The following is a 26,160-nucleotide window of genomic DNA, read 5'->3' as shown; positions in this document are numbered from 1 at the left end:
TAAGATATGTTTTCTGAGATTCGCATGGCTGTGCGTTTTGCTGTACTTTAAGAGACCTGACTTGCCAGGGCAGAGATTCCCAACCCTGGCTATTCAGTAGAATCAGTGGGGGCCCTCCAGGCAATTCCCATGAGACAGGACCGAGAGATGCTACCTACTTGATGATGGCTGACACGTTGGTGATCTTGTTAAAGAAATCAAATTCACGCTGGTAGAAGTCCTTGGCTGGGCCCGACAAGGAGCCAGTGATCTCCTCTACTAACTGCTCCAAGAGGTCACCGATGTCAGCTGACAAAGAAACAAAGAGGGTGAGCCTGCAGCTGGCCCGCTGAAGGCCCTCAAGGAAACCCCACACGTTTGCCCGATGTGCAGTCCAGGTGTTCCCCAGCACCCAGGCCAGCTCAGCTGCCCCAAGAGTGTGGTCCACAGATGCCTGGAGGATCCCTGGGACCCTTTAGCCCACCCCCCAGTCAAAACCACACTGACAGGTTTTTTGCCCTCCTTGCTGTGTAGACGCTTGTGAGGCCGGGCATGAGCAGTCGGCCAAGGTGCTAGCGGTCACTGGATCCTCATGGCTCTGCTCCCGTGGTGTGAACAAAAGCCAGTGTCACTAAGAATGTCCCTGGTGGGGCGATAACGACTAAGCTGATGAAACCCCACCCCATACATCTTTGTGATACTCTGTGCAACGACACGGGAAGTCACGCAGCAGTCTACGGCATGTGAAGTACACAGGCGCTACGCTTTTGCGGAAAAGCGCCTTGCGTCAGACTTTCCAACTGAACTAACTTCTTGTTTCAGGGAACGATTTTTTTTTTTTAAAGATTTCATTTATTCACTTGACAGAGCACAAACAGGGGGAGTGGCAGGCAGAGAGAGAGAGAGAAAGCAGCCTCCCTGCCGAGCAGGGAGCCCAGTGTGGGGCTTGACCCCAAGACCCCAGGATCACAACCCAAGCTGAAGGCAGATGTTTAACCGACTGAGCCACCCAGGCGCCCCAGGGAACATCATTTTTACTTAAACCAGTGACCAACAGACAAAAATATAGCTATTTGGACTTAGGTATATGGCAGATATTGTCTTGAAAATGAACAAGCTGGGGGCGCCTGGGTGGCTCAGTTGGTTGTGTCTGCCTTCGGCTCAGGTCATGATCCCGGAGTCTCAGGATCGAGCCCCGCTTGGGGCTCCCTGCTCACAAGGAGTCTGCTTCTCTCTCTGTCCTTCACCCAGCTCATGTTCTTTCTATCTCAAATAAATAAAATCTTAAATAAAAAAGTGAACAAGGTGTATCTGCCATTTAAGGAAAACTACTAAGTTTTGGGAAACCTGCATCTGCGACTGTGAGCTTGACAGCTTCCCAAATTTGAAAATGCTTCTGTTTTGTAAGAGTGGTGGGGCATTCACAAATGTGATTTTTAATACTGTAAGTCCTGCGGGGGGGTGGGGGTGGGGGTGAGCACTGGGTAGACCAACAGACTTTAAAGAAAGAGCATGAGAAACTCACTGACATGAGTTCAAATCCACGTCACAATTAATCCTTATGAGCCTATCACTTGTTGTGTTTGGTGCAGTATCAACCGAGACTATCTCTAGTGACGGGGAAGATGACTAAAACCCTCCTGCCTTTTCCAGCTGTGTCTGTGCGAAGCCGAATTCCCGGCATTGAATTCAACCAAAGCAGCATATTCCAACAGGTTAAATGCAGAAGCAGAATGGGAATCCTACTGTCTTTTACCACATTAAAGATGTTATGACATTACAGACATTAGAGAGATCTGCAAAACTCTAAAGCAACAGCACTCCTCTCACTCCTTTTTGAATTATTTTTCATAAAAATATGTTACTTATATTAACATGTAATGGGCTTATATTTTTTCAATTCTTGGTTTTACTGTCCAACGCTGGTTAACATGCAGAACCAAAGCCCGTGTAAACCAAAGCTCTCTGGGGGCCTCACCAGTTTTTAAGGGTGTGAAGATGTGGACCAGCTCTGTTTGAGAACTGTTGCCCTGGGTGGCTGTCTCGTCCCCACATGGAATTGCTAGGTCAAGTGCAGGGTGAGAAGCTCTCACATGTGCTTGGGGAGCTGCAGGACGGTGCCAGGGTAGGCAGGGCATCTGCAGGTGAGGCTAGCAAAGGCTTCATGAAGGAGGGCGTCCTGCTCCCGCTGGGTGTCAAAGATGAGGCATTCCCACTGAAGGATGGGAAGCGGAGGGATGGGCTGGGGCAGCACAGGCCCTGGAGGGCTCTGGAGGGTTAAAGATGGGGGGTGAGGCCTGAGGGAAGGTGACAGATACTCACGATCTTTCTGGTGCCCTTCTTCATCCAGATAGATGTTAGTTTTCATGTTCCAGATAAATTGGTGTGCCAGAAGCTGGGATTTGGATGCTGCCCACAGAATATACTCTCGCACGTAGCCCATCTATAGGAGAGCAAGGTCACCATTAGCCAAGGCCTGGACACCTCTCCACTGAGAGAGACTCTAACCAAATGCAGGAGTGGACTCCCAGCACTTGCAGACCTGGCAAGAAGTGAGGCCTAGCGGTTTCCGGCTGTGTGAGTGAGCTTGCCTGCGGATGTGTGAGCCCAGGCCAGGGGTTAGGCCAAGTTCTAGCTTGCTAGCTGGCCAGCGGGGCGGATGGGGCCCCAGGCGGTGGGGTCTGCAAAACGGGAAGGAGCCAGCTTTTGTTTCCTCTGTGCTTTCCCCTGGACTCTAAGAACCATAACTCTCCAACTGATATCTGCTGTTGTCAAGTATGATGAATGAGTAGGCTGGGTACTAAAACTCAGCTATAAACGGGTTGTTTGGAATAATGTTCCACAGTGATGGGCAGGTTCCAGAAAATTCTAACACACAGACACTTCTTCATGAGTTGACACACCACAGCCACTACCCTAAGGACCTCTCTCCTTTCTCCTTCTTAGTCATGTTCTGCTACTCATTGCTCCAGTTTTAATTACTGTGTCTTTTTTTTTTTTTTTAAAGATTTATTTATTTGAGAAAGAGAGAGAGACAGCCAGCGAGAGAGGGAACACAAGCAGGGGGAGAGGGAGAGGAAGAAGCAGGCTCCCAGCGGAGGAGCCTGATGTGGGGCTCGATCCAGGACTCTGGGATCACGCCCTGAGCCCAAGGCAGACGCTTAACGACTGAGCCACCCAGGCGCCCCTTAATTACCCTGTCTTAAGGTTAAAAAAGGAGTTGGCCTTTTTAGAAGAGTTCTGGAGGAGTGGCCTCTCCCCTGACCACTGTAGTTTGTAGCCCCTGCATCTGGTAAAGTATTCTTGGGACAGATGTCCTCAACTTGGCTGGTGGGCTTATTACCAAGCAGGTCAAATTTCAGATAATTCCTCGCTATGGGCTTCCCAATGCGAACCCAGCAAGAGGATCTAAAGATAAACTATGAATGTTCACCTTGTAGCGTGTTTAAATAGAAGTTTGCAGAGCTTCTGGGTTGGTGGAGGTGTGGGAGGGCCACAACCTTCCCACATCCCTTGCCCTATGCTGCCCTTCCACCTGGCTGTTCCTGAGTTATGTCCTTTTATGATAAACTGGTAATGCGGTCAGTTTTGCCGAGACCACAGGGGACTCAGGGAAGTAATGAACAGACTACCACAGGGAGGTGGAGGCAGGCAGCCGTATGACCAAGGAGGAAGTGTCATCAGTCACTGGGGCCCATGGGCCTTTCAGCTTTGGGGAAAGTTTTAGCATTTTATTCCTGTGTGGTTCTTAATCCATTTAATATCTGCCTTGCCAGACAATTTGGTTGAAAACAAATCCATGTTTGCTTTATAACTAATTATACAAGCAGTGAAAGTCCAAAGCCAAAAAAATTACTAAGCATAGCCACTTCTATGCTGTTTGCTCCATCTCCAGCCATTTTTACTAGTTTTGGTTTATCCTTCTTTTAAAAACAATATAAGCAAATATATTTGTATCCCGTCAAGCTCAGACTTTTAAAAAAACAACCTCTAGAAATGGAAAGCATGAAAGAAACCAATGAAGCTGAGTCTTGAGTTGACATAACCTCACAGAGAAGAATCATTTCAAGTGACGTTAAAACTGAGTAATTTGCAGGGTGCCTGGGTGGCTCAGTCGGTTAAGTGTCTGACTCTTGATTTCGGCTCAGGTCATGATCTTGGGGTCGTGAGATAGAGCCCCACATTGGGCTCTGTGGTGGGCATGGAGCCTACCTGGGATTCTCTCTCTCTCTGCCCCTCCTCCTGCTTGCACACTTTCTCTCTCTCAAAAAATAAAAATAAAAGAAGAAATGAGTAATCTAGGGACTTGTCTATGGTTTTGCCACAGCTTGTCTGTCCCAGACTGTAATTCTCTTTTTTTCCCAAATAAACCCATTTTTTGCTGGTAAGACGATGAAATTAAAAAAAAAAAAAAAAGAATCATCTGACTGTATTTCCCCAGTGGAAAATACACCAAGAACAAAAAACAAAAAATTTTGACCCAGTTTTTAGTAATCATGTTGTAATAATACCAGTATTGTTACTTTGAAACTATTAATATAGCGGAATAATGTGAATAAATAGTATGTTAATGTTATCAGAAACCAATAGTTTTAGTATTAAAAATTCAAACATAAAATCAAATAAAGAAAAAACTCTATAATCGAATAAAGAAAAACTCTATAATCTTATATTTGAATTGGAAATATTAGTATAATCTCATGATGTATTTTTTCCAAAAAACAACAACAACAAAAAACAAAAGCAAAAAGTTCTATCTACTAGAAAGACCTAGAAACTGCGACCAACTCAATGGCAGTGACCATTCTTAGCATTTAGATTATGGTGTCTCAGTAAAATGATTGGAGTTCCTCGGAAAATGGGTGATTCCAGGTCTAAGGCAGAAAACAAAAAGAGCCTAGAATATCTTGTCTTTCCTGGAAATCAAGGTTATCAAGGACTAAGGATCAAAGAAGAGACACTCGGGGATTCCCAGTAGTCAGAAAGATGGGCATCTAAAATAACTAGTGGGTTGGTACATACCAAACAGATCAAAATCCATGAGTTTATAATGATATGTGGGGGGGGGAGGAGAAAAACTCAGAGTCATTTTTGGATAATGCTAAGGAATTAACCCAGTTTTGAAAGCTAGAAAAAAAAAAGAGGAAAAAATGTATCAGGATGTTTGTGGAAAGCAGCTTATGTGAAATAGTGGCCAGATGAAACCAAGTGCAGCCCGCCTGATCTCGCACACTGGCCGCAGCCCCCGCCTACACCTCTATGTGAATTACAGCCCACGGAGGCCTCTGCGGGCCAAGCGCAGAGCAGAGCACGGGCGACCGCAGGGGGAGCAAGGCGTTCTCTCGGGTAGAGGTGGAAGCAAAGACACAAACAGTAAAGGGAGAAGGATGACAGAGGGGAGGAAAAGGAATGGGTACCTGGAGAAAAGGCGCATTGTGACGGTCCCACCAGGGCTGGACCTGGGGTGGGGGCCCTGGCTTGGCGAATAAAGTCCTGCACAGGATCAAAACTACCTGCGCAGAGTTGGAGGGCTTTTGGCAGCTACCTGGCTAAGACAGGACGCAGTCTTTAAAGGCTGGCTACAGGTCTAGAAGCACTCTGGTCTGTGGACTGAGACAGAGCATCCTGCCAATCCGTGGGGAAGAGTTGCCCTGGGACACCTAGCCACAGCGCTCAGAGCCACCACGGTGAGCCACAGCGCTCACTGCCGCCGCAAGCACTCAGCCAGGACATAGAGGGGTCTGGTGTCCCACGTGGTGGGGAGCAGAATCGGCAGGAGCAGGAAAGGGGCGGATGCTGCTGCTGTACTCGGACTCCAGCATGGGTGGAGGGGGGTTGCTGGGATAAAGCACAGGCAGGGTGGGTTCGGGGCTGTGGAAAGCCCTGTGTCAGAGGGGTGTTCCCGAGCCAGGCCCTGGGCTAGGCATCTCACGTACCGGTATGCTGTACGTGATGGGCTGAACTGTGCCCCTCCAACCCCCAACTCATGGGTTGAAGTCATACACGCCTCAGCGTGACAGTGTCTGGACACAGGCCTTTAAAGAGGTGATTAAGTTCAAATGAGATCATTAGGGTGGCACCTAGTCCAATATGGTGTCCTTTTAATAAGAGGAAATTAGGGCACAGACATACAGAAGGAAGATCACATGAGGACACAGGGAGAGGGCAGCCATCTGCAAAGCCAAGGAGAGAAGCCTCAGGAGGAAGCAATCCTATGGGTACCTTGATCTTCAACTTCTAGTCTCCGGAATTGTGAGAAATACATTTAACCCCCCACTCTTGTGTTCTTTGCCATGGCAGCCCAACCACACTAATACATACATCATCTTGTCTGATCCTCCCCACTTCCCACTGAAGAGACGAGGGAGCTGGATTCAGGGACTGAGGAAATGGCTGGCGATATTTCTAGAGCCCACCCACCCTGCACAGCAAGACAGGGCCTCAGGGTGAGGCAGGGTGAGGGGAGCCTCCTGGCCATGAGCACCGGCCACAGCCTCCATGGGGGTGTGTATGAGGAGAGCTTGGAGACCGGGTCACAGCCTGGCAGCCCCGCTCCCAGGCCCCCATCCCTGTTGCCGAGGGCCCCCTCCCCACCGCCCGGCACAGCTCTCAGAGGGAAGGACACATGCTAGCACAGCCTTACCTTGTCATACCTGAGGGCCTGCACAATCTGGGGAATATAGAACAGGATGGCATCCTGCAAAGGAGGAGGAGAAGTGATCACGACCTCCAGGAAGGGAAGACAGTTCCTCAACTCCAGGACAACGAAAACAAAGGCAACACAGATGGCTGTCCCAGGGCCCCACTCCAACCTGGAATGGCCCTGCTGTCACTCAGCCCATGCAACACCATCTCGCTGGAGATCACAGAGGACTGAGAACCAGGGAAAGCCCAGAGGACAGCAAGGAAAATGGCCAATGGCTTGAAAGACATGACAGGTGAGAAAAAGCAGAAGGAACGAGGCTCCCGTACCTATAAGGACAGGGGAAGGGCCTGCCCATGTGTGTTCACTGCTGGGGGTCTGCTCGGTACAAGGGCTGAGGTTACAGGAGGCCCATGTGTTGGGGCCTCAGTGAGTCAGCTACCAAACCCCTGTCACATGGGATCCCCTGGGCTCCCCAATAGCCCACGGCTGGGTGATGTGCCCACACAGCCACAACTGGCACTAAACTTGTCAACTTTCTTATATAACTCAAACACCCAATTAAAGGTAAAAAACAAATACCACCAGTAACATATCTGAATCCGAACTAAATCTGTCTTCTGTGACTTCCTGAACAGAAACAGGGGATGAAGACATGCTCTAGGACGGACCAATGCTTCATCAGGCCCACATCAAGTCTGAGATAAAGCCCGTCCTTCTTGTTTCCACCTCAACACTGCCTGGTGGTCCCACTGAGGCCGACTCAGGCAGGACGCAGGCTCACCGGCGGGAAGGACCGCAGAACTTTCACCCCATACTGCGCCGTGAGAGGGTGTGGCGGGTACATGCTGGAGAAGTAGGAGAGGCCCGTGGGTGGGTCCGCAGGTGCCCAGCACAGCACGTGGCTGAGCTCGGGCGCGTCGGCATCGATGGTGTGCCAGGTGACCAGGAACTGGGAAGGAAGCAGGGAGATGATCTGGCACAGGCAGTCCCTGAGGCCCCCTGGAAACACCCGGCCCCACCCGGTATCTCAGGGGTGGCCCCGAAGTGATGCTGATAAAGCATGTACAACAGTGTGGGGAAATGCTTCTGATTCACAATGTAAAGTAGCGTGATTTCAACTTAGGGGAAGTACATTCAATATTTTCTACTGTAAGCATAATGAATGCCTCACTCGAGAAATGGAAAATGCAAGAAATTAGAAAAGTCACTATCCCACTGAGGTTGCCAGGCTTTTGTCACATTTCTGGTTTCTAGGCATTTGGGAGGCATTTCTGCTTACGTGCAGTTTGAGCCCAGGCCCCAGGACGCACTACACTACCTTGATAGCTTCGGGGACGTCACTAACAGCTCCTGGGTCCAACCGAACGAGACGGGTCACTTCGTTGCCGATGGCTTCTGTGTTCTTAAACCTATGGCACACGGAGGGTGTGGGTGGGGTGGCCTCTCCCACCTCCACGGAAGAGAGGGAGGTAGGAGACCTGAACTGGAGGGATGCAGATTAATGCCAAGGGACACCTCAACGCTACTAACACATTGGTAACTCTGACCACGAGTGTTTACAGTAAACAGCATTAGGACCGGCTATGACATGAATGCCAGAAAGATCTCAAACAGGAATTACCCTACACTCCCCAATCAAAGAACATCCCCCTTTACAGTCCTTGCCTGCAGAACACCCCCTTGCCCTGGGCCCAAAGCAGTCCATCTACAGCATGGCAGCCCATGGGCCAGTAGGTACGTCAGCAGACGGGAGGGTAGGGATGCTTTCAGCTGTCACCACCCCAGGCTAACACAAGGTAGACTTTCCAGGAACACTATCAGCCTGTGGTCCTGATCCAGAGGACGGAATTAGGACAGAAGGAGGAAGCAGTAAGTAGGCAAGTGTGGGCTCATGGGGAAGAAATGTCACCCCTGCACATGGGGTGGATGCACTTCTTCTAGGGGATTTAACACAGGGTCCTGGGAGGCCCCTCTCGGCTACCACTGGTCTAAGAGTTCCGACCTTGGAGAGGTACGAGAGGAGTGCACAGGACACTCGGCTGCAGGCCATCTAATCTGAGTAGCCTGCCACTGGAAGACCTGTGAGAACAAACCAAAGGCTCCCCAGGCCTGCCTCCCTGGAGTGACAGCCTCCACTTGCTTCCTATCCTCCTCAGATAGGACTGGGGCCGCGAATGTGCTCTGACACTTCCTGCCTGGGCTCCGGGGTACCGGGGCACTCCAGGCAGGAGTCTGTGCTGTGAAACCACTGCACAGAAAGACTGGGTCAACATCTAGGGCAGAGGACCAGGCCTCTAACATCACTTCCCTGACCGTCCTTGGCAGTGACCACATGATACTCCTCCCCACTCAGGAGCCCTTGTATTGGACTTCTGGCAAGGCCCTCATCAGGCAAGTGTGACCGGGGCCCACCTGGCTGGCAGCTGCACGGCCAGGTAAGGAGAGATACTCCAGGCGAGGTTCACGTTGTCCTTCCACTGCTTCTCACTCAGGCTGATGTACTTGGACCTCCAGTTGGCCACGCTGTTCTCTCCAGCCTGGTCCAGCTCCAACTCCGGGGCCGACAGTGGATTGTACCATGTGATGAGACGCTCAATCTCGGTAGCCTATGAGATGAGACATCAATATGCCTTCTGTGTGCATCCATGTGCCACTCTGCTTCCCATTCCCAGTACTGTGGGCATGGGACAGGTGTCACCTTACCAGCAGGGACAGCAGCAGCGTCCTTCGCTTCATGTAGTATTTGTGCAGCTGGGAGCCCCGGTTGGTTTTCTTGGACATGCCTGTGGAGGAGAGCGAAGGCCCAAGTTTGTTCTTCCGAGTTCACTGGCCCATCCTTCACTTCTATGACCCAGAGGAAGCTGCCTTTCAGCACTCTGCTCACGGTCTGAACCACCAGGATGTGACTCAGACCGGAGGGACCTATCAGCAAACCTTCAACCGACCTGACTTCTTGGAGATGGTCGACATGCCGCTGGACAGGGGGTAGGTGTTGATCCAGCCTTGAGTGGCCTGCTGCCGAGAGCCGACTGCGATGTCCAGATTGCTCCGGGTGTCTTGGTTATCTGTAGGCACACACATTGTTGCTTCCAGAATGAGGCGTCTGGGTTTTCACCACAGATAAGGTGATCAGTGCAAGAGCGGGGAGGGAGAGACATGGTGTTGATGGATCTGCAGAATAAACTAACCTCTGCAAAGTTTTTGTTTGTTTTTGTTTTTTTAACGTAAGCTCTATTTTCAATGTTGGGCTTGAACTCACCAGCCTGAGATCAAGAGTCGCACTCACACACTGTACTGCCTGAGCCAGCCAGGTGCTCTGGGAAAGTGTTTTTATAACATTCTGCATAGAAAGCTTACTAAAACGTATTATATTCCTCCTACCCTTTTTTTATTTTTTTTTTATTTTTTTTTTTTTTAAAGATTTTATTTATTTATTTGACACAGAGAGAGACAGCCAGCGAGAGAGGGAACACAAGCAGGGGGAGTGGGAAAGGAGAAGCAGGCTCCCAGCAGAGGAGCCCGATGTGGGGCTCGATCCCAGAATGCTGGGATCACGCCCTGAGCCAAAGGCAGACGCTTAACGACTGAGCCACCCAGGCGCCCCCCTCCTACCCTTTTTTTAAAAAAAGATTGTATTTATTTATTCGAGAGAGCGTGCACATGCCAGTGTGGGGGAGGGGCAGAGAGAGGGGGAGAATCTCAAGCAGAATCCCCATTGAGGGGGGAGCCCGACGCGGGGCTCGATCCCATGACCCTGAGGTCGCGACCCAAGCTGCAATCAAGAGTCTGATGCTTCATTGACGGAGCCACCCAGGCGCCCCCTCCTTGTCTTTAAAACAGAAGAAAACAAACGTGGGTGGCAATCCTGAGCAATTACAAACAGCTCTCGTTGCCAGCATCACGCTGCCCTTCAACACAGCAGTGAGTCGGCCGTGCGGGCTGGTGGCCCCGCTCTCTGTGAAGCCAGGATGCCGCCTCAGAAAATCGCTGCGCTTGCTTTGTAGTTTTCCTTTCCTTTTCCTGCAGTCAGGTCGCTGGCTGGGGGTCTGCCTGCAGAAACTGCGCTCCTCACCCCTACGCTGTGCTGTGTGCTCAGAGAGACAGGAACGTGTTTCTCCGTGGTCTGCTGCTTGCTTACACTGTAGCATCTTTTCCTTCACCCTGTCTACCCTGGCTTGCTCCTATTCAGCCTTGGAGACTCAGCTCACAATCATCTCTTCCAGAAAACTCTCCCTGGCTCCCCAACTCCGATGGGCCAAGGGCCTGTCCTTGAGGGGTGCTCCTATCAACCCCTCATGTTGACATCACCTACCAGGTGACAATAGCCAGTGCCTTATTCATCTTGGCACACGGGCCTTATCCCAGCAATGGGCCTGTCAGATATGCACTGGGGGCTGCTGAACTGGGCTGGTGCTGGGAGAAGTTATGTCACGTGGCCTCTGCTCAGGGCTGCTGCACTCATTCATGCTTGTCAGCTGAGGCTGGAGGACCAGTGGTGGCCAGGCAGGCTTTGGGTCTCTGGTGACCGTGCAGCAGGGCCACAGCCAGTGCTCGGCGGGACCCTCACCGTTCTGACCGGGCTCCTGCAGGGCTGCCCACTGCGCACCACTGTCCCACCCGCCCCCATGCCTCGGCCCCACCACCCAGGAGGAGCTGCCCAGCTGAGAACAAGGCTTACCTGGGGGAACAAGCTGGCTGGCAGTCAGGTACTTCTTGTCTGAGAACATGGCTGTCCAAAATTTAATCATTATGCTTATGTCTTCACGCAGCCTCTTTTCTCCTTGAGTAGGGAACTTTGGGGGGCAACTTCAAACAACCACAAGAGGATAAGAGTTGAGTGCCTGAACTCTGGGACTAGAAGCCATGTATATTATATATAAAAGCATGTGAGAGGTGACACAAGTGGTCTCTGAAAGACGAAAGGTGAGCCCAGAGCTAGTTATCAGCAACAACGATCTCATTCATTCTCATGGAAAAAAGTGTGATGATTTTCTGAGTCCTCTCAGGGCTACCTCCGCCGCTATCCCTAGCGCTGTGACAGCCCTCGGCTGAATGGTATGTTTGTGGTGGATCGTGCAGCTGCAGCTGTCTCTATTCAACACAACCTACACAGTTGCAGAGCAATTCTTTGTGCAATAACCATTCGTAGGAACTGGAAAGTTATATGGATACAGTGCGTCTCTTCAGTCAATTGAACTGGGGGAAACGTGTGTACGCTGCGTAGGGAGGCTAGCGCTAACTAAGCACGCACATGGAAACACAGCACGCGGCTGAGCATTTTCAAACCCAGGGCCAGCAGAGCTGCCGAACAAGGAGGGCCGCGCATGCATCAGGCCACCCCATTTTGTGCCACGACTTCTGGGGATTTGGGGCGCCTGTGCGCAGCATAGCTGGGGGGGGTACCTGAAGTAGTCAAAAGCGGTTGAGTAGATCTTCTCACGAAGCACGTTGCGAATGGTTGCGTTTGGGACCACGTCCGCGTGCAGAAGGGCCAGCCCCAGAGTCAGCAGTCTGCGAGAGAACACCGGGGGCCGAGTCAGAGCGCGCTACTCAGGAACGCCTGAGGAGTGTCCAGCTCCTGTGCGAACCCCGCGGCCCTTGGGCTCAGGGCACGTCTCTGGGTGACAGCTCTTGGAGGCCAGGACTGTGGCACCAGCCAGGTGACTGCCACTCAGATTTATTGTACCAGACATGTTTTAGGAAAGGGTTTTTTTGTTTGGTTTTGTTTTTTTAACCTTCACTCTAATTGGGGCTAAATGAACAACTTGTATATTTATCTGCCTTGGCCAGAAGTCTGTCTTCTGAATGCAGTCACCTACTACAAAGGCAGAACATTTAATTCAAGCTAAAAGAAAAAGCAGTCTACAGAGCACCTGGTTTCTGCCAGGCCAGGGCGACCCGACGGGCATCTACAGATGGTGCTGGTCTGTGATGAGGTAGTGCAGAAACTGAGAGGCGATACCTACTCATTTTACAGCAATTTCACACTGCTATGGGGGTCCAGTGTGAAGCCTGTTCTAGTAATTTATTCTTATGCAGTTTATAAAGGTACAGGTCTGTGATGGACTAGAAATGGAGGGAAAAGAGTACTAGCCCATCCCCACAGTGGTCTGAGGAGCACCCTCCCAGGGGGTGCCTGGGGCCTGCAGGAACATGGGTCTGGAGCTCGGTGGGGGGGGGCAGAAAGAGCTGGTGTTGGCAGTGGGCAGCAGGAAGGGGTACAGGCAGGAGTAGCATGCCCTGAAAGGGGGCCCCTCACCCTCCTTCCAATTGACCACCCAGGCACCTGCAGGCCCTCCTCACGTCAGACTGACCCTGCCTGCTGTGTCCATAGCACCCCTGACTGTAGCACCAGGCCTAAGCCTCCCTACTAGGCCACATATCCTCCAAAAGGGGGTATCCCCTGGTGTGGCTGGTATTTTGCACAGGACTTGGCAAAAGTCGACTTGGTGTAGTCAGCATGATCAGAAGCTTTCTGTGAACATCTCTGAGGGGTCAAGGGGCCTGGCCAAAGTCATTGCCAGCCCCCTACTCTGAGCCTGTCACACCTGAGCTCTGCCACACCACCTGCTGTTTTCTATTAACCACTATGACACCAGAATCCTTTTGCTGCCATCCACCCCCAACTAATTTAGAAAGGCTGCCCAATATTTGGCTGCCCCAGGTCCATGAGTGAACATCTTCCCGAAAGCCCCCCTGGTGTGGACAGCACCCTGATCCACTTCCTCAGCCCTGGAAGGGGATGGCCGGCCAGATCATTCTATATAGATCCCTTCCCAGGGGCCCTGCATGTACTAGGACTTGATCAGTTTCTGGTAAAACAAACAAACAAATTAAAAAACCAAGTGTGGGAACCTCCCGTGCAGAGGGCCCACCGCACCAGTAACTCTGACGGAAACCTCGCCCACCCCATCGTTGCCACCACCACAAGAGGGGAGCCTCTCACTTGAAGCGAGGCCCGATGGCTGCCACATGCCGGTTCATGCTCCCCTTGGCCCCACCGATGTTCAGGGACATGGAGCGCTGCAGCAGGCTGGAGAAGATCTCCACTTGGTCAGAGCTGCAGTACTTGGCGATCTCGAACCGCTGCACCAGGAACTGAGTGGGAAGGAGAACACGCTGCTCTGTTGGGGCCTGGCCCGCCCAGCCGCCCAGCCGCCCAGCCGCCCACCTGCACAGCTGCACACCCGTCCACCCGCACAGCCAGCACAGCCAGCACAGCCAGCACAGCCAGCACAGCCGGCTGACGTAGGGCTCTGGGCCAATAGGAGGGTGGGTAGGGTCTTAGCGGAAGCACGATGAGTCCAACAAGGGCCTGGGGAGAAGGCTGAAATAGCCATTCCCCCGTCCCCAGGAAAGGCAGTCTAAAACCTGGAGCTCCGTGTTTACTGGGCCACTGGCCCCAGGGGGAACCCCTGACCTCAAAGCTATAGTGGGCAGAAGCTGGGAAAGCACATACGTCAATCCAAATGTAGTGAGGGGTCACTTCGGGGGCACAGGGTTTGGGCTGACTGGCTTCTGATGCTGCTAGGGGGTCCGCTTCCTTTATCTCCATGGAAAACAGGCCAAACTTCTGCTCCACTGTCATCTGCCAGGCCCCTGCCATCTCCCGCATAAACTGCAAGTATGCAATGATGGTTAGTGTCTGCGAAGCACAGAAAGATACTCCTTGTTGTTTAATTATAAAAGGAACACATGCTCGGGGCGCCTGTGTGGCTCAGTTGGTTAAGATCTATTAAGACTCTTAATTTCGGCTCAGGTCATGATCTCAGGGTCCTGAGATCGAGCCTGTGTCAGGCTCTGTGCTGGGGGTGGAGCCTGCTTAAGACTCTCTTTCTCCCCTCCTCTGCACCTCCCCACCCCTTAGGAAAAAAAAAGAATACATGCTTAATGAACAAAATTTAGAAAACTGGGGCGCCTGGGTGGCTCAGTTGGTTAAATGTCTGCCTTTGGCTCAAGTGGTGATCCAGGGTCCTGGAATCAAGTCCCGCATCAGGCTCCCTGCTCAGCAGGAAGTCTGCTTCTCCCTCTACCCCTCCCCCTGCTCATGCACTCACTTGCACGCTCTCTCTCGGATAAATAAATAAAATCTTAAAAAAAAAATTTAGAAAACCAAGCAAAGTATGAACAAAAAAATAAAGATCATCTAGGATCTAACTTCTCGATGTTTTCTACCAAAAAACTCGAAATATCACTAGGCCAGGTGCTGGCCTCCTGCTTTGTGGCGTCAGCACACCTGGGACGGGCCTAGTGCTGGCTGGGCCCTTAGTAGGCTCTGCCTGGTTGAATATTCCTAATAACCCTGAAGCACCTGTGGTTGCAGAGGTGAGGTCACCTGCTCAGGGCCTCTAATCTGGCAAAGGCAGAGCTGGATTTTGGCTCTGGAGCCCGGTTCCTTTTCTCGACCCCATAGAGACCCTGTACATCACCTTCATACCCCTAACCAGGCCCAGGGAATAACTGCAGGAGCCAAACTGAGTCTGCAGTGGCCACCGGGTGGCTCTGCAGGGAAGCAGCCTCCCCTTTTGGCCCAACAATACCTGGCAGCTCCTTCAAGGGTACACAGACCCGCTGCAGAGAGGTGGAAACTGAAGCTTGGTGCCTGGGGTGAATGCCCTGGCTCCCTGCCCAGTATCCATCCCCTCCTTCTTTATTTTGGTTTTATACACAGAGGCCAAGTGACTAGTCACAGGTACCCTCACCCAGGCTCCTGCTGGTTAGGGTGGCCAATGCTTCTCATTAGCACTAATCAGCAGGTGGGCACCAACTGGGTGAAGGCCAGGGCAGCCGGCATCCTCTGCCCTCCTTCCTGCTTTGAGGCACAGAAGCCATCTGGAGGTCCTGAAGGTGAGGACAAAGTCCTCAGGGACTTTGCTCAGGGTGGCATAGTCGCAGACACGAGCCACGATACAAATGAGCTGTCCCTGACACCAGGAGGATAGCCCCTGGTGGTCAAGGAACTGTGCCCAGTTTCTGTTTGCTGCAGCCAGATATAAGTTTTATGTTAGAGGAAGAAACCGCAGGGCTTCCAGGGCTGATGAGCCGCAGCAAAGCGGCACACCCACTCTTGCGTTGAACAAGCACATCTGGTAGCTGCCTCTGGGCCTGGCTGCTTCCCCTCCAGGCTCTGGGAATGGAGCAGTGAACGAGACAAACATCCACCCAGTCTACGGCAGGGCCACAGATGGCAAGAGAAGTAAGATATAGATATCAGACACTGATCAAAGCTAAGGGGAAAACAGAGCCATGAAGGGGCTTGGAAGAACGAATGGATGTATGTGTGTGACATTCTAGACGAGTTGTAGGAGAGATGTAGGAGTGAGGCATGCAGCTTTTTGGCTGCCTGAAAGAAGGATGGCCAAGAGAGCGAACAGCTTAAAGCAGGAACATGCCTGGAGGGCAGGGGTAGCAGGGACCCCAGTGTGCCTAGAGCAGGGCAGGCAAGGGGAGAAGAGGGGGACAAAGCTGAAGTGGTAGAGGGGCCTTGCAGATCATAGAAGTAAGTGTGCCTTCTACTCTGAGTGAGCATGGGCAGCGCTGACAGGTCTGGGGCACAAGAGGGACCTAATGTGACCCATATTTTACTGACTCACTCTGTGTATGTATGGAGAAGGCAGAGAGGGCCCAGGTGGAAGCAGGGAGGCCAACGGCTGCCTTGCTAGTTGAGGGGAGATGAAGAAGATTGGCGCCAGGGGGAAACCATTGGGATGCTGGTAAGTGGTCAGTTTCTGGATATACTTTAAAGGTAGAAAGGTAATCTGACAGGATTTTCTGAGGATCATTTGTGGGAAGTGGAAAAGGGGGCATCAGGGATGGTGGTAAGGATTTTGTCTGAGCAGAGGGAAGAACTAAGTTGGCATTCACAGAGATTCGGAGGCAGATGGGTGGAGGCTAGTTCATTTGTTTTGGGTCATGAATTTGAGCACCATATCAAGGGATCAGAGGTCTCTCCCATCTTAGTGGGATATAGGCCCAGACTCTCACAGAAAGGGTTTTCATGCTGAGATGAGCCCAACAAACTCACAGCTCTATCTCTCCAGGAATGCAGAAGACATCAGGATGCCATCAGCAATTGTCTCTAAAGTTGGAGTTATGAATGATTTTTTTTTCATTACACTCCTATCTTCCAACTTCTTTATCGTGAACATACATGGCTTTTATAATAGAAACAATTAAAAACCAGAAGCCAACAATACAAAAGACAGAAAAACGAAAGTTAAAAGTCTTCCCAAAATGTTGCTGGGCCTGGACAACAGGTCCTTACAGAGGCAGGGACAGGGAGTGTGAGGAGACAGATGGCCTTCAGTCCAAGTGAACAGCAAGAATGGTCTGGAGGACATAAAAAAAACCAGGCTTATCTGTTGGATTGCTGAGGAGTGTCAAATGAAAAAGCCACGAAGAACTGGTTTACAGAGACTTTACCGGGAAGCAGGAAGCTCTAGCAGCTCATGGACCAGTGCTGGGTGGACAAGGCCTGCCAAGGCTGAGAGACCTGAAGCCAGCAGAGCTACTGCTGATGGCAGGGGCAGGGGCAGGGGAAATGGATCAGAGTCTGAAAGACCTCAAATGAAACAGCAATTTGTTTGGCATAAAAATTCTTTCGTGACCCCTCTTCTAATTTTGATGGGGCAGAAAAAAAGGGAAGTGAAGGTGGGGTGAAAAGTAGGAAGAATCCATCTTTTTGCCAAGGCTGACCCGTCAGGGGTAGGCGTCAGTGACCTTCATTTTAGTCACTCAACAAAAGAAAGACTTATTTTCTAGGAAAGTAAAACAGCAATGCTCCTCAGGTTCCACTGCTTTTCTATACACAGAGTCTATAACACACAAAACATTTACAACACTAAAGAAAAAAAAATCAACGACCCACAGAAACAGTCCCACAGATAACCCTGATACTAGAACAGACCAGATAAGGATTTTAAAATAAATATTTAAATACGACCAAATATTTATAGGTAAAGATGGAAAAACTAGATGAAGACACAGAGAATCTCAGCAGAGAAATACCAACTATAAAACAGAAACAGAAATTCTAGATCTGAGAATCATGATATCTGAGATAAAATATATATATAAGATGGTTTAACAACAGAAGGAATAAAGCATCAGAAAAAAGCAGTGAACTGAAGACAGACCAATTAAAATGAACCAAAATGAAATGAGAGAGAGAGAGAAAAGTGAAAAGCATTGCAGAGGACGTTAATGATCTGTGGGACAATATGAAGTCACCAACATATGTGTGTGTAATTGGAATCCCAAAATGAGACAAGACGGAGAAACGGGGGAAAATATTTAAAGAAATATTGGCCTAAAGTTTTCCAAGTTTGATGAAAAACCCTAAATCTCTAAATTTAAGCAGCCCAATAAACCCCAAGGGGACAAATACACAGAAAATCACATATCATAGTCAAACTATTAAAAATCAAAGATGAAAGGCAACATCCTCAAAGCAGCCAAAAGGAAAAACGTAAACAAACCATAGCACCTTCTGAGGAACAGTGGTAAGAACGACTGCTAAATTCTCCCTGCAAACAATGCAAGCCAGTAGACAACAGATGTACTTAACATGTTAAAAGTGACAGAAGGAAAGAAAACATCTGTAAACCCAGGATCCTAGATCCAGGAAAAATAACCATATGCATAAATAATGAAGGTGAACTAAAGCAGAGAGAATTTATTCCAGCAGAGCTGAACTACAGGCAAAGCTGAGGGAATTTTTTGGGCTGAAGAGAACAATTGAATCTGAGTCTACAGGAAGACTTGAAGAGTGTGAGAAATGGAAAATATCTGAATAAATGCATAAGGCTTTTAAAAAAGTCCTTTTCTTAATTTCTTTGAAAGGCTTTTGACTTTTTTAAAATTTTATTTATTTATTTGAGAGACAGAGAGAGAGAAGGCATGAGCAGGGGAGGGGCAGAGGAAGAGGGACAGGGACAGGCAGACTCCCCTCCAAGTGAGGAGCCTGAGGTGGGGCTTGACCTAGGACCCCAAGATCAAGATCTGAGCCGAAGTGAGATGCTCAACTGACTGACCTACCCAGGCGCCCTGGCTTTTGACTTTTAGAACAAAAATAACCCTATTCTAAGGCATATAACATACGCAGCAGTAAAATAGATGAAAACCAAAGAGGGGGCACATGGCTGTATATGACAACAATGGCAGATCGCTGTCAATGCAGAGTCTTCTACCTGGCAATGACAACAGCCACCACCACAACAGCGTTAGTATTTACTACCAGATCGCTATGTTCTGGGTACTGTTCCTGGCCTGTGAGGTGAATTAAGCCATTCAATCTCCACCTCAGCTCTATGTCATTGGTGCCCATGCTATTATTCTCATTATACAAATGAGGAGCATTGCCCTGGCGTCAGAGCCCCTACAGGCTGCAACAGGACTCTCATAGGCCCTTCTGCATGCTCCCTGATGTGAGCTGCCTGGCCAGGCTGAGAACCCAGGGCCTACCTTAGTTCCACAGAGAAAGGGTCCAGGAGTCACTAGTGAGCCCAGGGCCCCAGCTGACTCCCTCTTCTTTTTTTTTTTTTTTTTAAAGATTTTATTTATTTATTTGACAGAGATAGAGACAGCCAAGAGAGAGAGGGAACACAAGCAGGGGGAGTGGGAGAGGAAGAAGCAGGCTCATAGCGGAAGAGCCTGATGTGGGGCTTGATCCCATAACGCCAGGATCACGCCCTGAGCCGAAGGCAGACGCTTAACCGCTGTGCCACCTAGGCGCCCCTGACTCCCTCTTGTGAGAGAGCCATCAGTGCCTCTTCCTGACCAGGTAATTTCCCATGGAAGCCAACTGGACCAAAACATTTCCCCAAACTCTGAATGGTGTGCCCAAGAAAACTCCATGCAGTTATAATAACCAGGCAAACGTGAGGTATGATGATTACTGCCACCACCAGCACCTGCCTGGAACATTCTAATTCCATCTTTGGAAATATTCCATTTTCCTTGGAACAAGAAAAATAAATACCCCCCTTTGACCACTTATCTCAAGTCATCTTAAGAAACACAGAAAAAATGCCAAATTCCCTGTTGTTACAAAAATTAACGAGGTCTTTGAAAAATACAACAGCTCTTAGATATTCACCCAATCAGTTGAAAGGACGTATATGACCTTGCCTCAGGGCCTCCTCCAGTAGCAACTTTAGAAATATGGACATCAGGAAACTGCCCCTCCCAAAGTTAGCAGGCCAAGAGAAATGGTTGTGGACAACTAGGACTTCTCCCAATCATGGCCCATGTGTTCCACTCTTGGAGAAATGGCTCCCTCTACTGAGCTTTTGAGAAACAACAACTTCCAGGAGCTGGTAGGATCCTTTTAACATACATTCCCTGTCATCTCTGAGACAGGCCAGTGGTCAGGTATTAATATCACAATCTTACAGAGAAGGAGACTGAGGGCCCAGAGGGTGAGGGGATTGCCTGGGGTTTCCAAGCTTGTCAGCTGAGTAGCCAGGTCAAGCTCTCTCCTTCTTTCACCAGCCCCACCCTCATGAGCTGAACATAGCCAGTGTCCTACCGGTACTTCCACTCCATTCTTGCCAGCCAGCAGCCACTCCCAGCAGGCCAGGGCAGTCTCCATGCCATGCTCGTTGAACATCCGGAGGGGACCCCAACACAGATGATGAAGGAGCTGTGGGTCACAATCTGCAACCAGACACATACAGTTCAGAAAAAGCACTAAACACAGACTGAACCCTTTGCTTGCCTCCCCAGGTAAACAAGACAGAGCACCAGGTGGGCCAACGATGGTCTTTTGTTTACTTCTACCCCTGAGAGATACCACAGAGATCTCTACTGGGGGAGCCCCAGCTCACTAAGGAAAACAAAGGTAAACACTCATTTCCAAACAAACCCAGAGCTCCCCAGCGCCTCTGTCCATCACCTTTGCTGCTGATGAGCATTGCTGTCAGCTTGAACATGGCCTGCGTGTAGTGCTGAGGACTGTTGAGGTCTAATGCTGTATTCAGCTCCTGGACCATCATTTTGTTCAGGTCAGATATCTGGCCTGTGGCATCTGAGAACCGAATCATTCCATACACCTGCAAGAAGCAAACTTGTCAAGAGTCACACGTAATCCAGGCACACGGACAAGGCCTGACCAGAGCCTCACTGTCTCAAACTAGAGCTTGTGTGTGTAGAGAGTGACAGACTCATTTCAATGATGCTACCATTGCTCACGCTTTGGGGGAACTTCTCTTTTAGCAATGCATATTGGCATTCCCTTCATTCTAGATGGTCCTTGAAGGCAGAGACCTGGTCTTGTCAATTTTACATTCAGCACTGAATCCGGGGTCTGAACCACAGTAGGATTCCATGATGTGGACTGATTAAATACAGTTCTTTCAGAGTCAATTAATGACTCAAACGAGAAGATCAGCCTCACTATTCTTAAAGTTGCACATCATTTTTTCCCCCAACAAAAGCATGCTGCTCTCTTATCTACCAGACTCGACTATATAGAAAGGATCTGACTCCTTCCAAAATCAAACCTACTGTCAAAGACAGACTTCCTACCACCACTGGGGTGTTCAAAATAGGTGTAACAGGCCCTCAGAGCAATTCCCAGCACCTGGGAATGTAGGGTCAGTGGCAGTCTAGGGTCAGAGACCAGGGGCCCCCCTGCTGAGGGCCCACAGGAAGAGGAAGAGCAACTGCTAGAATGAGGAAGTCGTACAGAGGGGAGGGGAAACCCACTTAGACGAGGCACCGATGGAATTGCAGGGACCTCTGAAATGGTGTAGACGAGCTTCTGTGTTTTATAGATTCAGAAACTGAGGCCCCAAGAGGTGAAGTAACTTGCCAGGCCGACCTAAAGTGTGGCATGGTGGGAGAAAGCCCTCATGGTGAGATGTGGTTCCCAATCCAGCTCTGCTTATGTGACTTTGGCAAGTTACTTTATTTCGAGTTTCCTTATCTGTAACGTTGTTATAATAGTACATAAACCTCACCATCTGCCCCCGATGGTGCACGGCACTCAACAGATGTTTGCTACCGCTTAAAAAAAAAAAAAAGTCTGAGAAACAGGATGTTTCAGCATGGCGGGAGTGTGTGTATGTGGAATCGCCCTCCTGCAGCGGTGGTGAGTGGCCACACACATGCTCCAGACAGTGCTGGTGAGGCCCAGGGCCCATACTTTCAAGTCTCCCTAAAATAACCGAGTTCCAGACCCCGAGTGCATTTTCCACTGGGAGGGAGCTGACTGGCATCAGAGCAAGAGGACACCTCGACGGCCCTGGGACACAAGGGCAGGAGAAGTACCTCGCCCGCGTAGCGGTTGCGTAGATTCAGGGATGCCATGAAGTTGGAGTAATCTTTCTTCACACAGGCCGGGCGCTCCGTTAGCTGAGTTGCCTACAGACAAATATCAAGAATTATTTCAGGCCATTGCCATATGTTTTTCTCATGTTCACCATGGCTAAGTCTAAGTCCAATTAAGAAGTCAAGTTTGGATCCAGGGGTTATTAAAAATCTTCAGTGCTAGCAAGCTAATAAAACAAAATACTTTAGAACAGCCTCCAGTCTGATACATCCCATGGAAAAAAGATGAAAAAAAATCTTAAAAGTATGAAAAATTTTCTCTGGAAGGCAGCTTGTGATATAGCTTCAATTTGCCGCCCTGATTGCTTTCATCCCCAGTGGTGAACAGACCTTTGCAAAAGACATAACGATGTGAAAATCATCGTAACCTACAATGAAAATGCTGTGAAGTTAGTGCTCCCGGGCTGTCTCCTCTGTGAGTGTTTGCTGGTGTGTGAATGTGACTTGAAGATGGTGAAGGGTGAGGTTGAGAGCATGGTGTCAGAGTAAGCAAAAGCCAGCAGGGGCTCAGAGACACCCATAGCTGCCACCGGTCTAATGCCGGGTCTAACAGCAGAAGACAAAAGGGGCACCCTTGAGTACAGAGGCAGGCCACAAAAAGGGGAAAGTATTTGCAGACCACGCCTCCCACTTCCTGTGCTTCAGCTTCAGCACCCCAGCCCACCTCCCATCCCTTGGAGTCCTGAGGACTGCTCTCCCTAACCCTGGCTGCTCACTGCTACCATGCTCTCCAGCTATCGTGCTGCCCAGCATTCTCTAAGACTATGAACATGCACCAAGGATGACCCCTTTCCATTTTCCTTTAGCACCTTTTACTACAAGCCAACACAACCTATCCACTTCTTGACATACGGATGTTACTGGGGAAAATGAATCTCTCAACTGTTGAATTTTGAGGGATTGTTTTTTTGGGGAGGGAGCAAGTGGGTCGGTAGAAAGAGGGTCAGGGGAAGAAAATATGAAATTTGGCGGGGCGCCTGGGTGGCACAGCGGTTGAGCGTCTGCCTTCGGCTCAGGGCGTGATCCCGGCGTTGTGGGATCAAGCCCCACATCAGGCTCCTCCGCTGTGAGCCTGCCTTCCTCTCCCACTCCCCCTGCCTGTGTTCCCTCTCTCGCTGGCTGTCTCTATCTCTGTCAAATAAATTAAAAAAAAAAAAAAAAGAAGAAGAAGAAAAGAAAATATGAAATTTGGGGGAAAAACCATAAGAAAAAAAGATACATGATGTTCTCCTAAAATTATTAAGCTAGTTTATTTTTCAAAAGGCCACGTAAAATTGCTTTATGTTTTTTGGAGACAGTGTGGGCTGTGGCATCAAGCAGGCCTGCACTGAAACCTGGCCCTGCCACCAACCAGCTATGAGGCCCTAGAGAGGTCGCTTGCTGTCCCTTAGCCTGAATATACTCCCCTGCAAAATGGGGAAAACAGTGGCCTTCTCACTAGGCAGAATTGGGTTCAGGCTCAGGCAGCAAATGCATTGGGAGGCCGCAGTGCAGGCCACCTCCATCCTCTGGGTAACTACTCTGACTGCTCCGGCTCACGTGCCTGGTGCACTGTGACGTGGAGAACGACCCTGCAGGGCTTTCCTGACAGTCTCGATGCAGCACAACCCACCAGCCTGTAATCATGCTTCTGAAACAGCCCCCCGGGACGGGCGCTTCCCTGAGTGCCATGTGATGGGGAGATGTCACTCTGGGGGCCAGAATGCTTCTGTGCTTTTCATGGAGCAGGGGCAGCTTGGCCAGGATCTCCAGTACAACCAACAGTCAGAAGACACCAATGAATACATTCTTTCTTCTTTGGAAACAGAAAAGGGAAAACCAAACTTAAATCTCTTTTTTCTAAAGAAAAAGATTTAAATCTTTTAGGCAAAATTGACCTTTTACAAGCCAGCTGGCTAGAGCCTATAAGAGGACCAGGAGTTGTCAAATGCATTCTGAGTAGTCCCCGATTCTAGCCTCTGCTTGTGTCCTCCAAGTGGTGGAGAGACCCAGGTCAGGGAGCTCATCTCATGCCAGTGGGCCTGGCCTGTCAGCGAAGGGTGCGCTAGCTGTGTCTGCAGACGCTGATGTCTTCAGAGAACATGGAGTGACCTCTGGTGAGAGCTCCAAGGAGGGCATGGGATGTGAGAAGACACTGGCTTCCTCTGGCACTGCCCCAGGCCCAGCACAGAGGTTGAGGGCCCTCAGTTCTGCCTAATGGACTCCCTTCTTCCCACTGAGAGTCATGGCCATGGTGAGAAGTCACAGGGCCATCCTCCCTCCCTGGTGCTCAGCCTCTGTACCCCTGCCCTATCAGGTCCTTAAAAGACAGGTGGGAGCCTCCCTACCTCCCCGTCCTGAGAGAGTTAAGAAGCACAGAGTTAAGAAGCCTACAGCTATGCCTGATTGGGACAGACAGACGCTGTGCTAGGCCCTAAGTCTGGGAGACACCGCCATGCAATGCTGCCAGTCAGATCACCTGTTGTCAGTCTGCTGCTTTGATACTAAACTTTGATTTAACTACGAAATACTATTTCATGGACGTGCTGCCCTCTAAAGGAATCCTGAGCAGAACAAGACAAAGCTGAAGATATGTATGCACGTGCGCTCTGGCACCGGCCGAAATAGGAAAATCCAGGGAATGTTTCCAATCAACATGGCTGTAAGATAATGCTGACCATGTCTCCCAGAGCTCAGTTTCCTTCCTTGTGGATATATAGAAATCCAAATCTGATATCATTAATGAATCAAGATAACACAGTAACGTTCTACTGCCCAACTCTGTCTGAACTTGGGACTCTGATCTGCCGACTGCCAGCACAGCTGCGTGTGTGGCACTTGGGGGCCCAGGTGCTTTTGGAAAAAGCACCACATCAGCTCTGGTCTTTCCCTCCCCCTGCGGCTCCCGGGCCTGAAGGAGATTCCTGCTTCCCAGAAGGCACACACATACCCCAAGAGTGGTGTTCTGCTTGTTGTAGCCGGCAAAGTGAAGGATGCTTTCGGTGGCCATGGCCAGCCCCGTGTGCTGGGACAGTCCTGACACCCAGTTCTGATGCTTGTTCAGATATTCCTGAAGTCAGAAAGAAAAGGGCTGTTTCATTTTCAAGGTACGTGGAGTAGTAGAGTAAACACTGGTTCCGACGTTGGGTCCGTGCCTTGCTGTGGGAACGTCAGTCAGTCAAAGCACTCTCTGTGACAGGCTACTGCTCGTGTGTGAACGAGGATGATTTGCCCAGAGCGGCTGGCACACACACCAAATGTGAGAGGACCGCTTATTCTTTTAGCACATCCTTGCTGACAATCTGCCACCAGCCAAGTGCTGTGCTCCCCAGAACACAGAGCGGCAGAGTCCTGGTCCTGCTGTCAACATGCGGGCAGGTCTCCTTCCAGAGCAGCCCTGCTGTGAAGGGGCAGCCTGACGGGCAGCAGGAAGGCAGAGCAAGGGCCTGAGTCTGCCCAGCCAACCGGTGGAGGGGATGCTGGGGCAAAGGGACACCTGGTAGGGCTGGGAGATGTGAAAAGGCCTTCTGCTCTGGGGACCATCAGGGGTCAGGGGTCAGCACTGCAGAAGCAGCAAATACAAGGGGTTAGATGGTAGGTGGCAAGCCTGGGCCAGAGATAGGCCAGGTTCGAAAGGCCTTGTGTGCCGGGTGAGGGAGTTCAGGGCGGGCCACAGGACTTCCCTCAGGAAAGTGCACGAGCACTGACTTACAAGACTGTGTCACTGGTTTTGGAGGGTTTATGGAGCCCCCCAAACCCAACCATGGACCCCATGGTGATGGGGAATGGCTAATGAGCAGAGGTAGTGGGGAGGTGTGCTGGGCAGATTTGCTAGTGACACTGGCCCGCCGTGGTGGGCAGCAGGGAGGATGGTTCAGGACAGGCTGAGGCTGCTGACAGGAAGCCCAGGCAGGATGGGGACACTACGGTTGAGCAGTGAGGGCTGGATGGCAGGTGGGGTGGGGTTCAGATGGACTAGATGTGCAGGGGGAAGGGAAACAGGGCTTGGGGCAACACCAAGGGGAGGCCTGGTAGAAGCATGGAGACCAGTGCAAACCTTTGCATTTTCCACTCCCTTCCTAGGCCACGCTTCAAGAAATAAATAGCTCTCCCTATTATAGGCTTTTCTTGTTTCATGAACCTTTTTAGAAATGAAAGGGGGCTTCCCCTCTTTAGACCTTAGCCTTGGGGAGCTGAGGCCCCTCTCCTCCACGTGAACCAAAAAA

The 26,160-nt window shown here is 50.3% G+C and overlaps 1 protein-coding gene across 1 annotated transcript in view; it reads right to left on the bottom strand.

Moving 5' to 3' along the window:
- Positions 1–26,160, bottom strand: part of PI4KA (phosphatidylinositol 4-kinase alpha) — a 118,676-nt gene that overhangs the window by 8,725 nt on the left and 83,791 nt on the right. The window contains exons 29-44 of the mRNA XM_034643139.1: positions 24,885–25,004; positions 21,896–21,988; positions 20,520–20,676; positions 20,154–20,281; positions 14,085–14,243; positions 13,572–13,723; positions 12,029–12,136; positions 11,304–11,431; positions 9,571–9,690; positions 9,329–9,408; positions 9,038–9,231; positions 7,944–8,034; positions 7,407–7,574; positions 6,623–6,676; positions 2,302–2,422; positions 159–288 (exon numbers count right to left, since the gene is read on the bottom strand). Coding sequence (XP_034499030.1) covers positions 159–288; positions 2,302–2,422; positions 6,623–6,676; positions 7,407–7,574; positions 7,944–8,034; positions 9,038–9,231; positions 9,329–9,408; positions 9,571–9,690; positions 11,304–11,431; positions 12,029–12,136; positions 13,572–13,723; positions 14,085–14,243; positions 20,154–20,281; positions 20,520–20,676; positions 21,896–21,988; positions 24,885–25,004 — 2,003 coding nt within the window. The remainder of the gene's footprint in view (positions 1–158; positions 289–2,301; positions 2,423–6,622; positions 6,677–7,406; positions 7,575–7,943; positions 8,035–9,037; positions 9,232–9,328; positions 9,409–9,570; positions 9,691–11,303; positions 11,432–12,028; positions 12,137–13,571; positions 13,724–14,084; positions 14,244–20,153; positions 20,282–20,519; positions 20,677–21,895; positions 21,989–24,884; positions 25,005–26,160) is intronic.

Source organism: Ailuropoda melanoleuca, chromosome 14, assembly GCF_002007445.2.
Source record: "Ailuropoda melanoleuca isolate Jingjing chromosome 14, ASM200744v2, whole genome shotgun sequence".
In the NCBI taxonomy this organism is placed as follows: Eukaryota; Metazoa; Chordata; class Mammalia; order Carnivora; family Ursidae; genus Ailuropoda; species Ailuropoda melanoleuca.
The sequence above is the reverse complement of the archived record's forward strand: the minus strand, read 5'-3'. Positions and strand labels throughout refer to the sequence as shown.